The sequence below is a fragment of the Amia ocellicauda genome, chromosome 8, assembly GCF_036373705.1.
Source record: "Amia ocellicauda isolate fAmiCal2 chromosome 8, fAmiCal2.hap1, whole genome shotgun sequence".
NCBI classification, from domain to species: domain Eukaryota; kingdom Metazoa; phylum Chordata; class Actinopteri; order Amiiformes; family Amiidae; genus Amia; species Amia ocellicauda.
The window spans coordinates 36,245,172-36,262,411 of record NC_089857.1 but is presented as its reverse complement, the minus strand read 5'-3'; the positions used below and the strand labels follow the sequence as shown (position 1 = coordinate 36,262,411).

At 33.7% G+C, this 17,240-nt stretch overlaps 1 protein-coding gene across 3 annotated transcripts; it reads right to left on the bottom strand.

Annotated features, from left to right (window-relative positions):
- Positions 1-370: 370 nt before the first annotated feature.
- Positions 371-7,609, bottom strand: nudt12 (nudix (nucleoside diphosphate linked moiety X)-type motif 12). 3 transcript variants are annotated; one of them, XM_066711246.1, is made up of 7 exons: positions 7,537-7,609; positions 4,342-4,567; positions 3,476-4,047; positions 2,749-2,916; positions 2,352-2,465; positions 1,988-2,187; positions 371-1,706 (listed from the first exon to the last, which is right to left on the bottom strand). In XM_066711246.1, exons 2-7 carry the CDS (start codon positions 4,545-4,547, stop codon positions 1,596-1,598), a joined length of 1,371 nt encoding a protein of 456 aa, XP_066567343.1. In that variant the 5' UTR covers positions 4,548-4,567; positions 7,537-7,609; the 3' UTR covers positions 371-1,595. The 3 variants fall into 3 exon arrangements, with proteins under 3 accessions (XP_066567343.1, XP_066567342.1, XP_066567344.1); XM_066711245.1 differs by lacking the exon at positions 7,537-7,609 and adding an exon at positions 5,301-5,343; XM_066711247.1 differs by lacking the exon at positions 7,537-7,609 and adding an exon at positions 5,301-5,343 and having other exon boundaries at positions 2,352-2,432.
- Positions 7,610-17,240: the final 9,631 nt, after the last annotated feature.

Below are 17,240 nucleotides of genomic sequence, written 5' to 3'. Positions count from 1 at the left end.
GACAATAACCCTGCCTTTGTGACATCCTTATTGTATATAAGAAAATGTAAATTAAGACGCTTTATAGTGCTCTTTTCAAATTGATGGTTCAAAGACAGATGTGAAAGTCTTATTATGCTTTATTCTAAGATTAGTTTTTGAAGTATTTTGCAGTAAGAACATTTAAAAAATGATCCATATCTAGCATCCCTTGCTTTCTAACCACAACCTGCTGCTGTCGCAATGCCCTTTACATCTGATAAAGCTCATTAGCAGCAGTTCTCAATTCAGACCTTGAGAAAACTGCTCAATCCAAACCATCTTCACCTGGCCTCCACAGTTCCCAACTTAGTAGTTACATTTGGTTCAATTAAGTGAAGCAACCTTGAAAGTCTTTCCTTCTCGCTTTATTCAGACCAGAATCTGTTCTGTGGCTCAGTTGACCAGACGCTGCCCACTTCTGACCTCTTACAACAAATACACAACGGGTTTAAAATTGGAAAAATACACTGCATTTGAAACAAAATATGACAAATAATGTTGTAGAAATCATTCATTCAACAGCACATATTATAGTTCTCCAATTCCAACCATTCTGATATTCCAGACGTAATCCGAGAAAGTAAATGAAATCAGACAAAGCCAATAGCATCTATTTATTGTATGAAGATAAAGCTGTGCTCTACATACTGTCACAGTTAAGTATATAGGTAATTTTGTAGATGATGTATACAGGAAATTACGTATGTTCCTAATTGTAACCCCTCCAAAACAAATAATGCATTTAGTACATTTTATAGTAGGAAATTAACAAAATGAGTTGATGGGAAGTAGCCTACTTTTTTTGACTCAATACAGTATATCGTCTTCATTTATAGGAATGCAGCAGATATATTGCATGGGTGCCTTTATATTTATACAGTTATTATTATTGGGGGATTAAAACAGCTTAATGTATGTGCACTTTAACCACAATTAAATCAATAGAGAAGAACACCAAAAGCAAACACGACAGCTGGAGAAAACAAGAGTTATGGAAGACTTTTCACCAGGCTTATAATATTTATTTTCAGGAATGAAACCTAGTAGATGCTAGGCTAAATAATGGGGCAATTGTTGAGGATGTTCAAACACGAGACTTTAGACTGGACCCACCTCCATCTTTTGAAAGTAATGTAAATACATGTTGTAATGGCACCATGAAGTGATTTCAGATCTGAAAGACTTTAAATGATGTACAATTTGTAGAGTGCTTTAAAAACAAATTTCATGTTACAAATAAATTAAAGATTTTGTTAAAATTTTAAATATATTAAAATTAAGTTTGTATTGTAACATTTATTATATATGTATATATGTACTATATATTATAATTTGGCTACCAGCCTCAGAAATACCTTTATGAAGTAAATAATTTTGTTTTTACATTGACATAACAGATTATTTTTATTTGGCATACTCTGTTCACTTTAGAACATCGATCTATGTATCTATCCATACATATATATTCAATTTTGTTTTTCTGGAAATAAAGGTTCCCCAGAACCAAGTCCCCCACCAAGAGAGAAATTATTGTCACTCATATCTGTAGCCAGAAGCGGTAATCCTCGTAGAGTTTAGAGGTTAGCATTCACACCGATCCAGTGCTTTATCAGCTGATGTGCAATAGCTTGTCTTGGCGGCACAGAGAAAGACGGCTGGCTACCTTTCACAAGAACATCTACAACCTGCAAAAGAACACAGAACAAGAACACATTCATATATATATATATATATATATATATATATATATAAATAAATTACCAAAGCAGTTATTTTAAAGAGACAATAAATGTTAGACATGAAAATAACTGTTCAGCAGTGTGCTAGAAAACTGTGCTACATCAAATGTCCTGTAAATATTCAACTGGACTGTACTCAAGAAACATAAAGAAGACAGTAACGTAGATAATTAGAAACACACACATGCACTGTCCATATTTGCAATGCCTTCATTCATTTTATTTACCTGTTGCCTTGTGAACCAGCGGGCCTCTTCTATTTCATTTTCATCTACTTTAATTTCAGTTGATACAGCAACAGACAGGCAGCCAATCATCAGAGAAGATGGCATGGGCCACGGCTGGCAAGAAACATACTGCACTGGACCCACTTTGACTCCGCTCTCCTCCTCTACCTCTCTCCTCACCGCATCTTCGATAGTCTCCCCTGTAGCCAATACAGAAATTCAAAATAGCTATTCAAAATCATAATGTATAGGCGATTAAATTTACTTTTTCATTATAAGGGACTGCAGCTGATTCTTATATTTTGTAAACAACAAACATACAGGGTACAAAACTGCAATTAAAAATGGCGAGAGGCAGAAATACCTGGCTCAACGAATCCTGCGAGACAAGAGAACATTCCTCGGGGAAATGTTTTTTTTCTGCCCAAGAGACACTGGTTTCCATCTGGATGAATGACCAGCATGATTACGACAGGATCTACATTCAAGGGGAGAATCATCAACATATTCTTCATCTTACACTATCCGGCAAATTCCTTATACAAAATTCAGTAACATGATTAATGTAAATACTAATACTACTAATAATGTGCTTTTCACAAAACAAACTGGTGAACTTTTCCTCCTCAAGGGTGAGAGATGGCTTCATAAACTTCCCAGAAAATAATAACCTGATGATTGTATGCCTAAGGTCTATCTTTAGGGAAACGTGAAAAGCAGGTTTGAATGCTGTGCATATCAGGGAGCTGATTTCCTCTTACCAACTCGAGGATAAGATGTATTGTGGATGCCATTGACACTCTTGCAATCTTCTGTTATACAAGTCCTCTTGTAGCCTCCTTCCTCTACCACTGTTTCACTTCCACACGTCGGGCAGAAGCCATAACGGCTGTGCCAAGCAAGGACTGACCTTGCCTGTGCAACGACCCCTTAAAAAACAGGGAAAGCAGATATAAATAGCACCATTAAATATTCCTTTATTTACATGCAAAACAATTGGCACAAAGTTGCTTAAGCCTTAATCTGATCCTTATAAACCTAGCCATACTGTTTAATTCCACATGAGGTTTAATTGAATCAATTGAATTATTTGTCCAGCTGGACTTATTTTGACCCCTTTCTCAGGTCTTAAGCCGTTGCGTTTTAAAAGATAAGAATAAAACCGTCTGGAGGCCGTCTATCAATCCATTTTCTGTTTGATATCTATCTAGCTATTAAAATGCCTGTTGCAATAACCTTTTTGAAAATGGCAGTTTCCTATTGTATTATGTATATTTTAATATATATGTATAATTGTTTTCCCCTTAAAAGTCTAATACTTGGAAACAAAAATATGAAGCACTAAGCATATTGAAAGTTTGAAATCCAATACAATCATACAAAAAATCCTAGGCAGTTAAAAAATATAGGCTAAGAAAAGTATACAAACCCCACGTCATGAAAGATATGTATCAATGATTTGTCACCTATGAAAGCTATTATACCCACCAGCTTCATCTTCACGTAGCTTAAACATTCCAGGCATAGGAGGTCTAATAAAGTAACAGTTGGTATGCTGAAGCTTGACTTGTTCAATGGGATTGTCGTCTATGTTTAGGGCAAACCAAGCGACCAGGTCATCCTCGTCTTTTAATGCAGAAAATGAAGGTTTTTGTTTTTGCTTCTCAACTCCCAGAAAAATCAGCGTTGCTCCTGGCTTAGTCATTAGTCCATCTATTGTCTCTATTCCCAATCTACACAGTTTAACATTTGCCTCACTAGAGTCTATGTCTTCTCCATCTGATGTGACCAGTGGGCTTAAATTGGAGAAGAGGATGTACACCGTGTGTGGACATGACTGCTTGGCTTTTAGCCACTTCAAATCTGTCCTCTTCTCACTCATTCTATTCAGGAATTCTCTGCTGAAGAAGTTTTCATGTTCCCCAGCAGTGCTGGAAAGAAACCGATGTCTGTCACCACTTTTAGTGTTAGTGAGTAAATTGGCGATATGCTTATGTCCCCAGAATTTGGCAATGTCAAGTGCGGTTTGGCCAGATTTATTCACTAATGACTTGTCACACCTGAAGGAGGGAAAACAAGAAAAAAAAAGCTTGGTTTATGATATTTGATTCTAATCCAAGGCAATCACAGACTAGCTGGCTAGGTATTCCAGTGTTTAAATTCCCCCAGAGTTGCCTACCAACACAGGATTTGTTTATTTGTTTTATTACAGATGTACAGAGCTGTAGTACAGATTTACTACAGATTTGTAGTTGTTTAACTGATCACAGTAGTAAAACCCTCCAATGCATTTAGCTTTCATTTTTTTAGATATAATAATATCTAACATAAATTATGCAAGTTGACAAATTTACCCAATTTGAAGCAGTGTCTTCACCACGTCAAAATGTCCATTCCGAGCACCCTGCATTAATGCAGTCCAGCCCCTCTCTCCAGTTTCATTTATGAGGGCATTAGAGTAAGAAATCATCTTAGAAACCCTGGTCACATCTCCCCTTGCAGCTGAATCAAGCAGCTGTGCAACCATTTCCTCCTTTGGGCTCACTTGAACACCAGCCATTGTTCAATGTATTGTCAGATCTGTAATTGTAAAAGAGGACCTTTCATAAAACACACCATAATGTTTTGTTAAATAACATAAGAAATGTATTATTTAAAATAAAATTGCACACACACTCACACACACAAAAGGAGCAATAACATTAATAGGGCTAGTCATTATTTACAATTGATGACCCAAATCTATTAGAAAGGAACTATTGTCAATAAAGTTTTTTTTCTTTTTTCCTTTAGAATATTATTTGTCGCTTTTTTGTGACGTATCGGGTAGCAGTTTTAACACAGATGTTCAGGATTAAGACACGCATACTTTCCCCACATACATACGAAATAAGTAAGAGCTTCATTCAGCTGAAGAAAACTTGAAAAACGGCAACGACAACAGCAAAAATAAATTAATAAACGCAGGGTTAAATGCATTTAGCCAAATTAGAAATCATTTCATAAGTGTAAACAGTTACGTAAAACGTAAGTCCTCTGTATTGTCATATTGCAACCGTGCTAACATCACACTTTATGAACTTACATTGTATATGAATCGTTTCTGTAATATATATTAAATGAGTTGTAGAAATACATTTAAGTTCGATAATGCATGCATAACTCCCAAAACAAGAAACAAACCACATGCCTCAGTGTCTTTCTTCTAATTATGATGGGGGGTAATATAATCGCAAACTGGTAATCTAGTTTCAGGGAACAATATTGTAATATTGTGTTCAGTTAACAAAGGCAAAGCGGTATCCGGACTTACCCGACTGTCCTTTAGACTGTTGTGCTGTAAAACTGGGAACGATGGGAATTGTAGTTTTCACACATTAAAACAAACACACCAGCATAGATATAAAAAAGCTCAACAAAACAACGCGGAATACCTACTTTTGTTATCTTTTAAATACTTAATAGATGTAATTAATTACATGTAACTAAATAATTCCCTGACTGAGTTTATCCGTGCTCTAAATGTACTTTATGTTAGTACAAATATATATTGATGAAACAGAACATTAATGCAATTATACTTGAAAATAATATTTTTTTCAAGAATACTTGCATTAATGTTCTGTTTCATCCATATATATATATATATATATACACACACATAATACACTAAGCTTATATACCCAATTATAATTATATAATTACATTAACCCAATAATAATTATATAAGCAAACAACAGAAACAAAGATGTTAAATGTTATAATACCAAGTTACAAGCCTGTTTATGGTCAATATAACATATTATGGCTTTTCTGGAATAGGGAATCAAGACCTTGCTGCCATGTAGTCAGTATTTGTGTGAAAAAAAAAAGAATAATAATAAAAAAGAATAATAATAATAATAATAATAATAATAATAATAATAATAATAATAATAATAAACTACAACTTAACAGCATATTTATTTTATTCGGTTGAAGTATGTGAATACTTTTGTCCATGCATTGGTATTAATTTGAGCAACAAACATTGTTGGAAAGGACAAAGAGAGAGCTTAGAATGTAGCTTAGAATCTGTTATCCCAAATGTAAGAGAAATTACATGAATTTGAAGAAAGACAGTAGAGAATGACTCCAGCACCAAGGGTTGTGCACCTAATTTACAGAGCGCAGGCAAGTTCCGGATCAAATGATGTCACACTAGACCAGATTGACCCCCAGATCTAATTTAGCTAGGTGTTTTCTCCTCTGTCTTTTGAAGTGCATTAAAGGTGTAAATTAAATATCGACGTGCACCATGTCAAAAATTGATTGATGCTCATCAGTGTATATATTTCATTTTGGCATTTCTGAAAATGTCCAAATCTGTTATGAGTGTGCTTTAGTGTCTGTCTTTTTGAAAGGAAAGGTGACGACTTCATTAGGAAAAAAACAAAACAAAACAAAACAAAAAAACTTCAGAAACAGAGTGCACCGTAGGTCACAACCATATACTCAAACAGAATTCTGTAAAGGGGCAAAGGAATGAGGTTGGGCTATAGGGTAACCAGACAGCACAGTGATTTAAAAAGGACAAGCAATGCCTTCCCATATATTGTGTTTACAGATGAGTGTACACAACTGTATACTGAACTTTGGTTTACTTCCGAACTTTGTATCAGTGCAATGTAGCAATACCGACAAAAACAGACAAAAACAGACTTTAAACTGGTAGCATTGTTTATTTACTTACTTTATTATTGATTAATTGTTCGCTACAGCCTTGTAATGTGTTCGTCAGAATATTTTAGTAGAGCATGTAGCGTGTGAACTGTCACATGAGTCCTTGAGATGTCCTCTGAATTTAAGTCTCAGGCTATGCAAAATGTACTTAACATGACGGTTCCCATATGTTTCATGTCAGTTTAAATATTCATAATGATAATAAAAAACATAAACAGCTTGTTTTGAGCAACTTTCCTTTCACAGTCATATCAGTTTCCATTATTTAGTAATACAGAGTTTTAGATATGTGGTGCCAGTGTATAAATGTGCATTTGAACTAAAAAGAAGAATGATTTTCATCTTAAGATCTGAGGGAAGGGCAAATTAATAGGGAAAAGAAAACACTAACCCCAAGATTTTCCCTGGTACTGAACAATCAAAACAGTCATTATGCACATCTACAAAGGTTTTGTGTAACATGGAATAATTTAAATTCAAATATCTTACAGAAGATGTCTACAGAATGTGTACAGGAGAATGCAGAAACTGTCCCTGGTTGTTCTCTTTAAAATGGTAGAATATAATCACATACTGAGTGCATTGTGGCATAATACACAAGGGAATTTTGAAGATATGCCTTTTTATGTTAATTTGAGTTAATTATATATATTGACATTTCTACAAAAATAACAGCCATTTCTTACTTGTTTCAAATATATTTCTCAAGACTTAAAAAGTACGATAATAATCTGTGATTCTCCTTACTCCATTCCATTCACACTAGGTCTGCTTTTGGTTATTTGTACCTACTGTTATTACAACTGTTGTGCAAAAAGAAAAAGTACCTGGTGGGAAGTCAGCAGAGAAGTGGCATGCGAGTCAGTTTTTGTCTGAAAATCATGTAGTCTTTCAGCAATTGTTCCGTAGTGGTTGCTGAAAAGTTAAAAAGTTGTAGAAGAGGAATTGATTATCGATTTGTCATAAATGTCAGTATCTTCAGATGAAATTCTACTAAACATTCTGATGTGAATCCTATGAAACTAAATTGTATGTTGTAACATAAAACATGGTTTTGTTGATTATTTTTGTGACATTTGTATGATATTATGTTTCTTCTTAGACAGCTTTTATATTTCAGATAGAAACCTCCACAAGGGGGCAAAATGATACTGTCAAACGAAAGGCATGTTCTGTCAGCAGTCCTTGCTTTTTGGGTTTCACATTTAAGCCAACAGGATAGCCTTAATGTTAATAATTTGTACGAATGCAGCTATGAATGTTTTTTTCAATTATTAAAATGTCTGTACGTTAAACATGCAATCTATATTATATCAAACACTTACTGGGAATTTAAAAAGTAATACATTAAATATTTCTTAGTACTGTAACCCAAAGTGAAGACTAAGCTTGTGACCTGTCTATTTCCTTGTGGTTATGTCAACACACATTATTGTGTGAGTCTGCATGATAATTTGAGTGCAGGAAGGATCTTTAGGACATAATGTGGTGGATGGCTGACTCAGAATGGTGCCACCAATGCATTCGCTTTTCTCACTAATATCTGGCAAGAAAAAAATTAAGTAATTAGTTATGGATGCTCTGACACTGTCCGAGAAAAATACTGATTTTCTGCTAAAGAAGGCCTGTTTTGTACAGTATTGAAGTCCAATGAAGAAGAGCTTAATCTGAAAATGAGGTCTAGAGAATCAATGGAAAGTCAACCAGAGGGTTACTGCAGTTTTGTCAATGGATGGGAATACGAGGCTGACACACAGCAGAGACGTCCCTGGTGCTGTATTTGTCCTCACAGTTATTATAAAGCACCGTAACAGGCATACAGTTGGGTTTTAATCATGTCCTGACAGTCCAATATTCAGCATTCCTGTAGCTCTTCTTCATTCCTCTTGTTTGAATCCTGGCACTTCATAACTCTCTTTCAAATCAACAACTGTAGATTTTAAAACACACTTAGCAAACTGAATGCCCTCTCACATGCAAAAACATGCACATGCATGCTTATGCAATGACCTACACATAGCTGTAACCAAACTCATAACATTTTCCACACCAATGAAAACACCACTGCTTTGCCATTTTTTTAAATTATAATATTATTCAAAGATAATAAATCTAACTTTTATTTTTCCAACTCCACTCCAGAGATCTCCTTTCCAAAGTACCCCAAAACATATATGTTTCCATTAAGAGATATGGCGAAACAATATTCTAAATAAAAATAATAATGACATTTTTGCTGACTCTTAAAATAAACCTGATGAAACCGGCCTTCCAAAGCTGGCATTTCACTAGCCGTTAATGTCACCCTTACCATTCAGTGGTTTAGTGTTTTCCCCAGAAGCTACGCCAGTAAGTCAGAATTATCCATCTCTAATCCAATTTTCAGCTGCTGTGGATTTTTCCCATTGCACTTAACTTAGGTCCATGGTGAAGTTTTCCTGTAGCTGTTTATATTGAATTATAATGGTCAATACTGGTTGTAATTAAAAAAAAAGAATTTAATGTATTTGAGTACATGCAAATGTATCATACATATTCTGTACATACTTGCAGATAACATGTATTAATTCTGACAAAGAAGAATTGTATATTGTAATTATAACATATAAATACAATTCACAGAATTAAAAGAATATATAGCAATTCATTTGTTATATATTAACCCTCCACCCCAAATAACAATCCAGCCTTTATAACCCCAATTGGTCTCATCTTTTAAAGGTCACCATCCTTTGTCCACATAAAGATAAGTAGATTGAAAGCCATAAATGGTTTTCAGAGGTACAGGGAGTGAGGATTATAACCCAAATATCTTGATTACTCTGATCACTATTTTAAAAAGCAGTTTAATAATGATAATGGTAGCTTTTGTTTACTATTTCAGATTTCTAAATGAGAGAGAGAACCCAGTATTTTAGCACCCTCTTGTGGCTAGATTAATTTACTCTTCCAATAATTAAGACTTAAAATAACAATTTAGAATACTAAATTACCATATATATAATGATGTATATAAATAGATATACCTTCCCCCTCTAATAAGAGTCTTCTTTCAGACTCCAGGCCTTGTATTAATTTTTAAAATAATGTCTGCAATTGATTCAAAATACAAAATCTTATTTTTTTGTAAGCCTTGTTGACAAAACATGTATCTACCTGGTGTTCCATTTAATACAATAAAACATTCAGAACTGGGACATTCACTTGTTTTAATTTAATGTAAACATTTTTAAATTAATCCGACCTTAGGACTATTGACACTACAATTGCCCATATTGCACTGCTATTCGAATATTTTATTTGCAAAGCTTATGGTCTGAGAAAATTTGGGAAAACTTTGTTCCTGACTTTCATGCCTTTCCTGTAGCTTGTTTTGCACTAGTACCCACATGTAGCACTCAGTGATGTCAGATCTGTGATGTGCGTAAGTAAACAGAAAATGCATGACATTTTGAGGAAGTAGACGGCTCTTAATTTAGTACTTCCTTGTAGCAAACTCAAAATGACTGACAGATCCGTGCACCCCGTTTGATCAGTTCACAGTCTTCAAAGGTCAGGTGTCTTCATAATGACACTTCTTTTCAGTCTTACAAGCTAGAATGTATGTTGCCAGATGACTCTCATGTCATTGGCAAGGACATTACACTCACAGCTAATCAGAGCTACTTGAGACCGAACTGCTTGAATAGTGCTGGTTAAAAAAGAAACATTCGATTAATTCTGTCTTAAAGAGTTTGACTCTAAACTCCCACAGATTGAGACATGTTTAAAATATAGCTTTGAGGCTTCTTAAATGCAATTCTACATTAACACTTTTGAAACATGAGCAAATCCACCTTGGGGGATTTTGGCAAAGGATCATGTTTACATACTTTTGTAGTCAACCCCAAGTCTTCTGTTTGGAAGGTAAAACTGAAGAAATTTGATAATTCTGAACATTTGCACTGACAGTATAGATTTCGAAGTTGATATGCAAAATATCAAGGTAAATTCAGATCTGCCCTTTTTGAAAGTAGTGAAGAAATGCTTCAATAGAACACTTGTTCTGAGGGAAAAAAAGACAAAAAACCTAGGTGTTAGGTAGATGTTTTTCAATACAGTATGTCTGAGAACTTCAGTCAACACCCAATCAATAGCATTCCTTGGACTGAACTAGTCAAACCGTTCCATTAAGTTTTTACACAAAAATGTACCTTGAATTGTTACTTAGTAATGGACATTTCTTATGTGTGTGGATGTGTGTTTTAATCATCAAAGTCTTGAAGGAAAGTTGTTAGATACACTTGATATTAATGTTTATTATGATATTCAAATGTATTTTCTAATTGGGTGGAAAGCAAATAATATATACAACTATAATCTACTATTCCAATTGTGAATAGTTTTTATTTTTTATTTTAAAAATAATCAGTCAACTTCCAAATGAACAAAATCGAAAAAGCACTTCATTTTAACAGAATAGATTTTCTTCATGTTTATTCACATTTATGACAACAATTTTTATTTTTTTAATTCTATTTGATTCTCATTCTATTTTTACTGACAGAATGAACAAAGAGTAATTGTGCATCAAGGTGTGTGATAACAAATTAAAAAAATATGAAAGAGCATGGAAAGCATAATATCGAGTTTCATATGAATAACTTAACATTTAACTTTTTCAAGGCCACTTCAAATGATTATAAATTAAGCAAATGTTGACATTTTCGGTTTGTGAAAGTGGTCTTGTGAAAAATTCTTATTGTCCTCAAGTTGATATGGGGCTACATTAGAATAATGGAACTAACTCTGGAGGCAAGTGCTTAGTGAATGAACATACCTGGGCTAACATAATGACTGCTGATTACACATTGACTTCTGCCAGTGGATCATTTGTTGATTAAAACTGTGTCAGGCTATTACAAGCAGATAGATTGATTATAAGTGATGCAATTAATTTGCCTAATTAAGGAATCTAATTAGCTTAATTTACAAAAGAGAACAGATACTGACTAGAACTATTTTAGCACTTAATATCCAATGGAAAGGATTACATTTGTCCCCTAAAATCATATAACTTGTAAAGCATTGGGCTTATTATATTTAATTAATTACTTATGTATGATGAACTCTGTGTATTAAAGATTTTGTGGCAGAAGAGATTTGAAGAATTCTCACTGACATATATGTGAAACCATGATTGTTCGAGAACTACATTGTTATGCAGTATTTTCTTTACATTATTTTTGTTTTGTTTGTAAACCAAATGGCTAACAATCAACTCATTATAAGCTTCATTTCTGGAAAGCAAGCCTGAACCCTCAGTAAGTTTTAAGCCTGGGTACTGTTTTGTTCTGTGCTCAGGTTTCTAAACAGCCACTTTCAGGCATCATTCATGCTTCCCTTTGTCCGTACTATACGTCTCCTGTAGTTACACACCGCTCCTCTTATTTTCTAACCTGCATTATCTGTAGTAACGGCCAACTCAAAGATGATCAGATTTGCAGCAAATTATACAGGGCTAAATAATGTATTCAGAGACATGTAACTGGAGTTAGTTTGCCCTCCAGTGTGTACATTTACAAGACAAAATCTGCCCCATGTCCCCTTCCCTTATAACACGGATGTGTCTCCCTATCTTTAAGTATGTTTCCCTTCTACCTATACAATTTAATTATCTGAACAAGGTTTAGAAATAATGCAATGTGCAATAGAGGCATCAGAGGATTTAACCCCCAGCTTAATTAATAGGATATGATTTGCTTGACCTCTCCATTCATACATGGGGAGGTAACTCAATTTGAAGCTGAAGGTGATTATTATTATTATTATTATTATTATTATTATTATTATTATTATTATTATTTTTATTTTTATTTTTATTTTTATTATTATTACTTTGTACACCATTTCAAATGATAATATTTTTCATTCAATTACAATATTTTTTGTAGAACAAGGGGCATGCATTAGTGTCCCATTTTGAAAACAGCATGCTTGTGTTCATTGTGATTCATGCCATTTGACTGGACAATAACATAGTGAAAACAAACGTAAGGCTAAAGACATTGTAATACATCATCAGGTCAATAGTGAAAACAATCCAGGCAGCTCCCACCCCTGTTACAGCAATCTAATTAAAGTGTCCCGCGGGGCTCCTGCAATCCCCTAGGCCACACCATCTTGACAGTTGTGAAGCAGCACTATGGCCATCCATTTCAATTTCACTTTCACAAGGGATTCAGATGTTCAGTTCAGAAAAAGGCGCCAAATTAAATCAGAATAGACGTTTTATTGATAAATATAGGCCAGTTGCGAGGAGTGTTTTTCTCTAATGCTCTTAAGAATGTAATCATTTTTACTTATAACATAGTAATTGTCAACTAAATGCCAAAAACCTAAAGGCTGCAGTACCTTTAAATTATATAAAAATACCATATAGAGGCAATTACTTTTCCACAGCATCTGTCACCCACACTATAATCTTTGGCCATTTAAAGTAAAATGTTTTAAAATCTGAAAGATTCAATACTTAAAGAATCCTGATGTTTTTAGTCCACTATATATTTTTAAACAGTGCAAAAATGGTCTGTTGCCAGTAGACACATGCTCTGAACCAAAAAACACATACATACACATGTCTTTCAAATCAACAACAAAGATATAGTAAATAACCAATCACAAAGACATTTTGGGAAATACAGGGGAGTTTTCTTCAGGAAAATGCTACTAGAAAAGGCTTAAAGATATAATTAATTCAACAAACCACTACGATTTCAATGATATGCTTCATTCAATTATATTCTTCATCCATTAAAGGTTGAATACCTTTAATTTTCATGGAAATAAAATGTCTACATTTCCAATTTTTTCTTGTTTCCTTTTATCCTCCCTGTAAACTATATTTGAAGACCTGTTTTAATTTGAATACATATACCAATATAAATATGTAGTGTGTGGATACTGATATGAAACCAACTTTAACTTGGATATATATGTTTAATGCAGTTGAATAAAACACTACCTTAATGTGTTGCAGATACGTCAAAGCACTGTAAAACTGAAACGTCTGACTCATTTTGAATGCCTCAATACGCTATGTTAAATATTATTTCAAAACACATTTCTGTAGACAGAGTTTTAGGACACACCATCACAATTTCCTAAAAGGCTCAGACTTAGTATAAAGGCCAAAAAGAGGGTCAGTTATCTAATCATTTCAGTAGTCTGAGGGCTACTAATATAATATCAGACTCCTCTCTAAATACCCTTCTTAGATAAGAAAATATTAAAAGAGCAGATTCAATGTAGTTTTAAGTACACTGGGTTACAGTATTGAAGGCTATAACATTGACCTTTCCAATACTGAGTGAAGCAGTTCATCCCTGCTGAATATTACAGAACATTTTCACTGCATAGTGAAAAGCAGTCAATCTACCAAGCAAGTCAGCCTAACCGTCCTTAAGGGAATGAAGAAAGGAAACTCACTTTGCTCAATTGCAGTCTTTTATGAGCTGCGATGAAGAATGCAAACATTTCAACCAATTTCACTGATTAATAGATAAATCCCTATGACTTTATTGTACTAATGGCCCTGTTCCATACCATATAAGATTGCAGTAAAATAGAAATATTTTTTTTAGAAACAAATGAATATTTAATATGTTATATTTTTCAATTGATGGATAGAATAGAATGTACCCCAACAAAGATTAAAATAACCTTTTCCCCCCAGAATGTTTTCTTTAAAATTGCTTATATTTTTATATGTGTTCTAGGTTATGCTATTTTATAACTGATTAGTTAGGTTTTGGGGATTATTATATTCTCAATGATAAGCATAGAAAAAACAAAACAAAACCAAAAAAAACAACCAAGCAACAACAACAAAAAACACATTCTTAGGTACTTTACTATACTGGCATTTTAACATGCATACATTGTGATATGTGCACACAACACATTTTTTTTCAGTTTCTGACACTTTGGTCTTATTATCCTTGAATTCCACCTTCTTGTTCTTGAGACACAGAAACGTTTGTACATCTCTTTTGTCTGTAGATGTTTTTGAATCACTGGCAACTTGAGCTCAGCAGAATATTTTAAGTGTTCTCTGTAGAAGAAACTTAGAAGAGAGAGCTTTCACACTTGCCTGCTTTCTTATTTAACCATATTTCTAAACACACTTTTTCAGCAAACCTGAGAACATTGTTTTTAGTCTGTGATCTCTGGCAACCACTTCCCTGAAGGCAAGATTCAAAACATGAAAGTTAAGCATGGCAGCACAAATATTTTAGTGAAAGCATGAGGCAATGCTTTCCATTCTGGCTGCAAAGTAAAGGTCATAAAATGAACACGTAATAAAACAAACTTGAGCCTCTCAATTAAATTTGAAATCCAGTTTTTCTTCAAGGGAAGAACAAATTAAAAATAATTTCTCCCAAAGGTTAAACTTCTCTGTAGTCCCTTTCCTCAGAAAATGTATACAGTTAGCAAAAATCACACTTGGAGATATTAACTCTAATAAGTATGATTTATTTTGTTATCACAAGCTTCTCAATGTTATTTATTCTCTTTTGTATAGTAAAAGTAGGCAATGGAAACTTACATGATTATGTTTTTCTTGTTTTACTTAAGCCTTTATTTTTTATTTGCACTTAGACATAAAATAACTTCCACCATCTCAATTATGCTTTTAAAATCCCAATATAGACAGAAAAGCAATCTGTCTTGTTTCAAATGGCATTCCATCAGAAGTGTAGTTTTAAACTCTCTTCACACAACATGATTTTAAAGGCTGAGGTATGTTAGGCATGATCTGGTTAAAATTCTGGTTTGATAAAAATACACAATTTGTTAGTGTTGTAGACACAAAACACTCTAAACACTTGTATGTGTTAGTGCATTTAGAGCTAGGTAAAAAATAGACACATATACAGTTCTTAGAAATTAAAGTAGACACAATGATTTGTACCGTGACCATGTCTGCAGTTTTAGGGTTAGGGTTAGGGTTGGATGGTTAAAATAATGGTAAATAATTGTTTTTGAATGCAGGACTCTTTCATGTTACCAGAATGAAAAGACTTATTTAAATACAGATTTATAGTATATTAATAGGTGATATTTTCAGTATCACTTATAAATATATAGTTTTTACAATGAAAAAGTGGGAAAAGCTTTTCAGTGGCCAACCAGTGGATTGCTAACCTGGGTTGAAATATTATTCCAAAAGACATTTCTTCTTGAAAGAGATTCTCAAATGAATACGTACTCATTGGCTGCTCTGAATACAAATTTGCTTCTTAGAAATACTTTTTTTTTTTTTTTTTTACTGTTAATCATAGCCTACATGAAAGCACTCAGCTCTCAAAATGGCCTGGTGTTGTCTTAATGATTATTTAAATTTTCTTCAATAATGGAAATCAAGTTGTCACAAGGAATTACAATGCATTTCTTAGCACTTGATTATATCTCTGTCCTTAAATGTATAATCAAATGTAAAATAATGTATCTACCAAGTGATTCTGTATATTCACTAGATGAAAAGATCACATTTACATATTAGGTGCATGAAGCAACTGTATGTTCACAAGAACTCACCGTTCAAATTATGATTTTACCTTGGTAATGAGGATTTTCTCTTTTACATAAAACATCTCATTGAAGTCTACTTAATTGCAGTAATTATAACAAGAATGATGTTAGTTGTTGACCTAGGTGACAAGGGCAAAAAAGTGAGTTGATCACAAATGCCTGAAGCAGGAGTGAAACCAGAGTTCAATATTAGCTTTTATCTAGGTGTTTTGGTTTTGATAATTGTCATGACAGATTAGCTTTAAATGCTGTGTTCTTGGTGCAATTCCATTGTGCATTTTTTTTCCTCCGTAAAAAATGTATATTAATAAAAATACCTACATACAACTCTACATAAAGCCATACACTGGGTTCACTTGAGGGGCTCATATGATAATAGGCTTGACCCTATGCCATGGTATTGGCCTTTGTTACCTATTCAAAATGTATAGCATGAGCCCAGGGTGCCAGATTGACCAGGCCTCTGTCTAGATCATAGTTGAGAAATATTAGCTTGGGGATTTGTTTTCTACACCTCACTAACAGGATTTTATAGGATACATTATACTAAGGCGTTCTACAGGATCAATTATGGGACACAAGGGACACAATGTAATGCAGGATTGTACATGATACACCTACTTTCATAAGGGATGGACTCCTGCAAGGATTTATGAAACTGATATATATTTGAGTTCCATCATATGGAGCACATTTTGTTTTCTTTTTCTAACCTGATCAATGAGTTACATTATTTGCAGTGTTAACCTTACAAACAAAGGTCATAATACAATTTAGTACCAATTACTTAAAGTTATCACTGACTGTGTGGTCATTTTCTTTCACACAAAAGAAAACTGAAGACAAGTTAAGAGAATAAAGGACCTCAGAGAGTCCAGGATGAAACTTGTGATTGACGTTGAAAACAAATGAAAAAGGGCAAAAAGCTAATAGCGTCAATGAAAAAAAATCAGTTAGA

Excerpts from the sequence above, each read along its gene's own strand:
- nudt12 (XM_066711246.1), bottom strand. The coding sequence starts at position 4,547 with ATGGCTGGTGTTCAAGTGAGCCCAAAGGAGGAAATGGTTGCACAGCTG. Across the intron at positions 2,188-2,351 it reads CGCAGGATTCGTTGAGCCAG|GGGAGACTATCGAAGATGCG; the intron begins GTATTTCTGCCT and ends TATTGGCTACAG. Across the intron at positions 1,707-1,987 it reads GCTGGTTCACAAGGCAACAG|GTTGTAGATGTTCTTGTGAA; the intron begins GTAAATAAAATG and ends GTTCTTTTGCAG.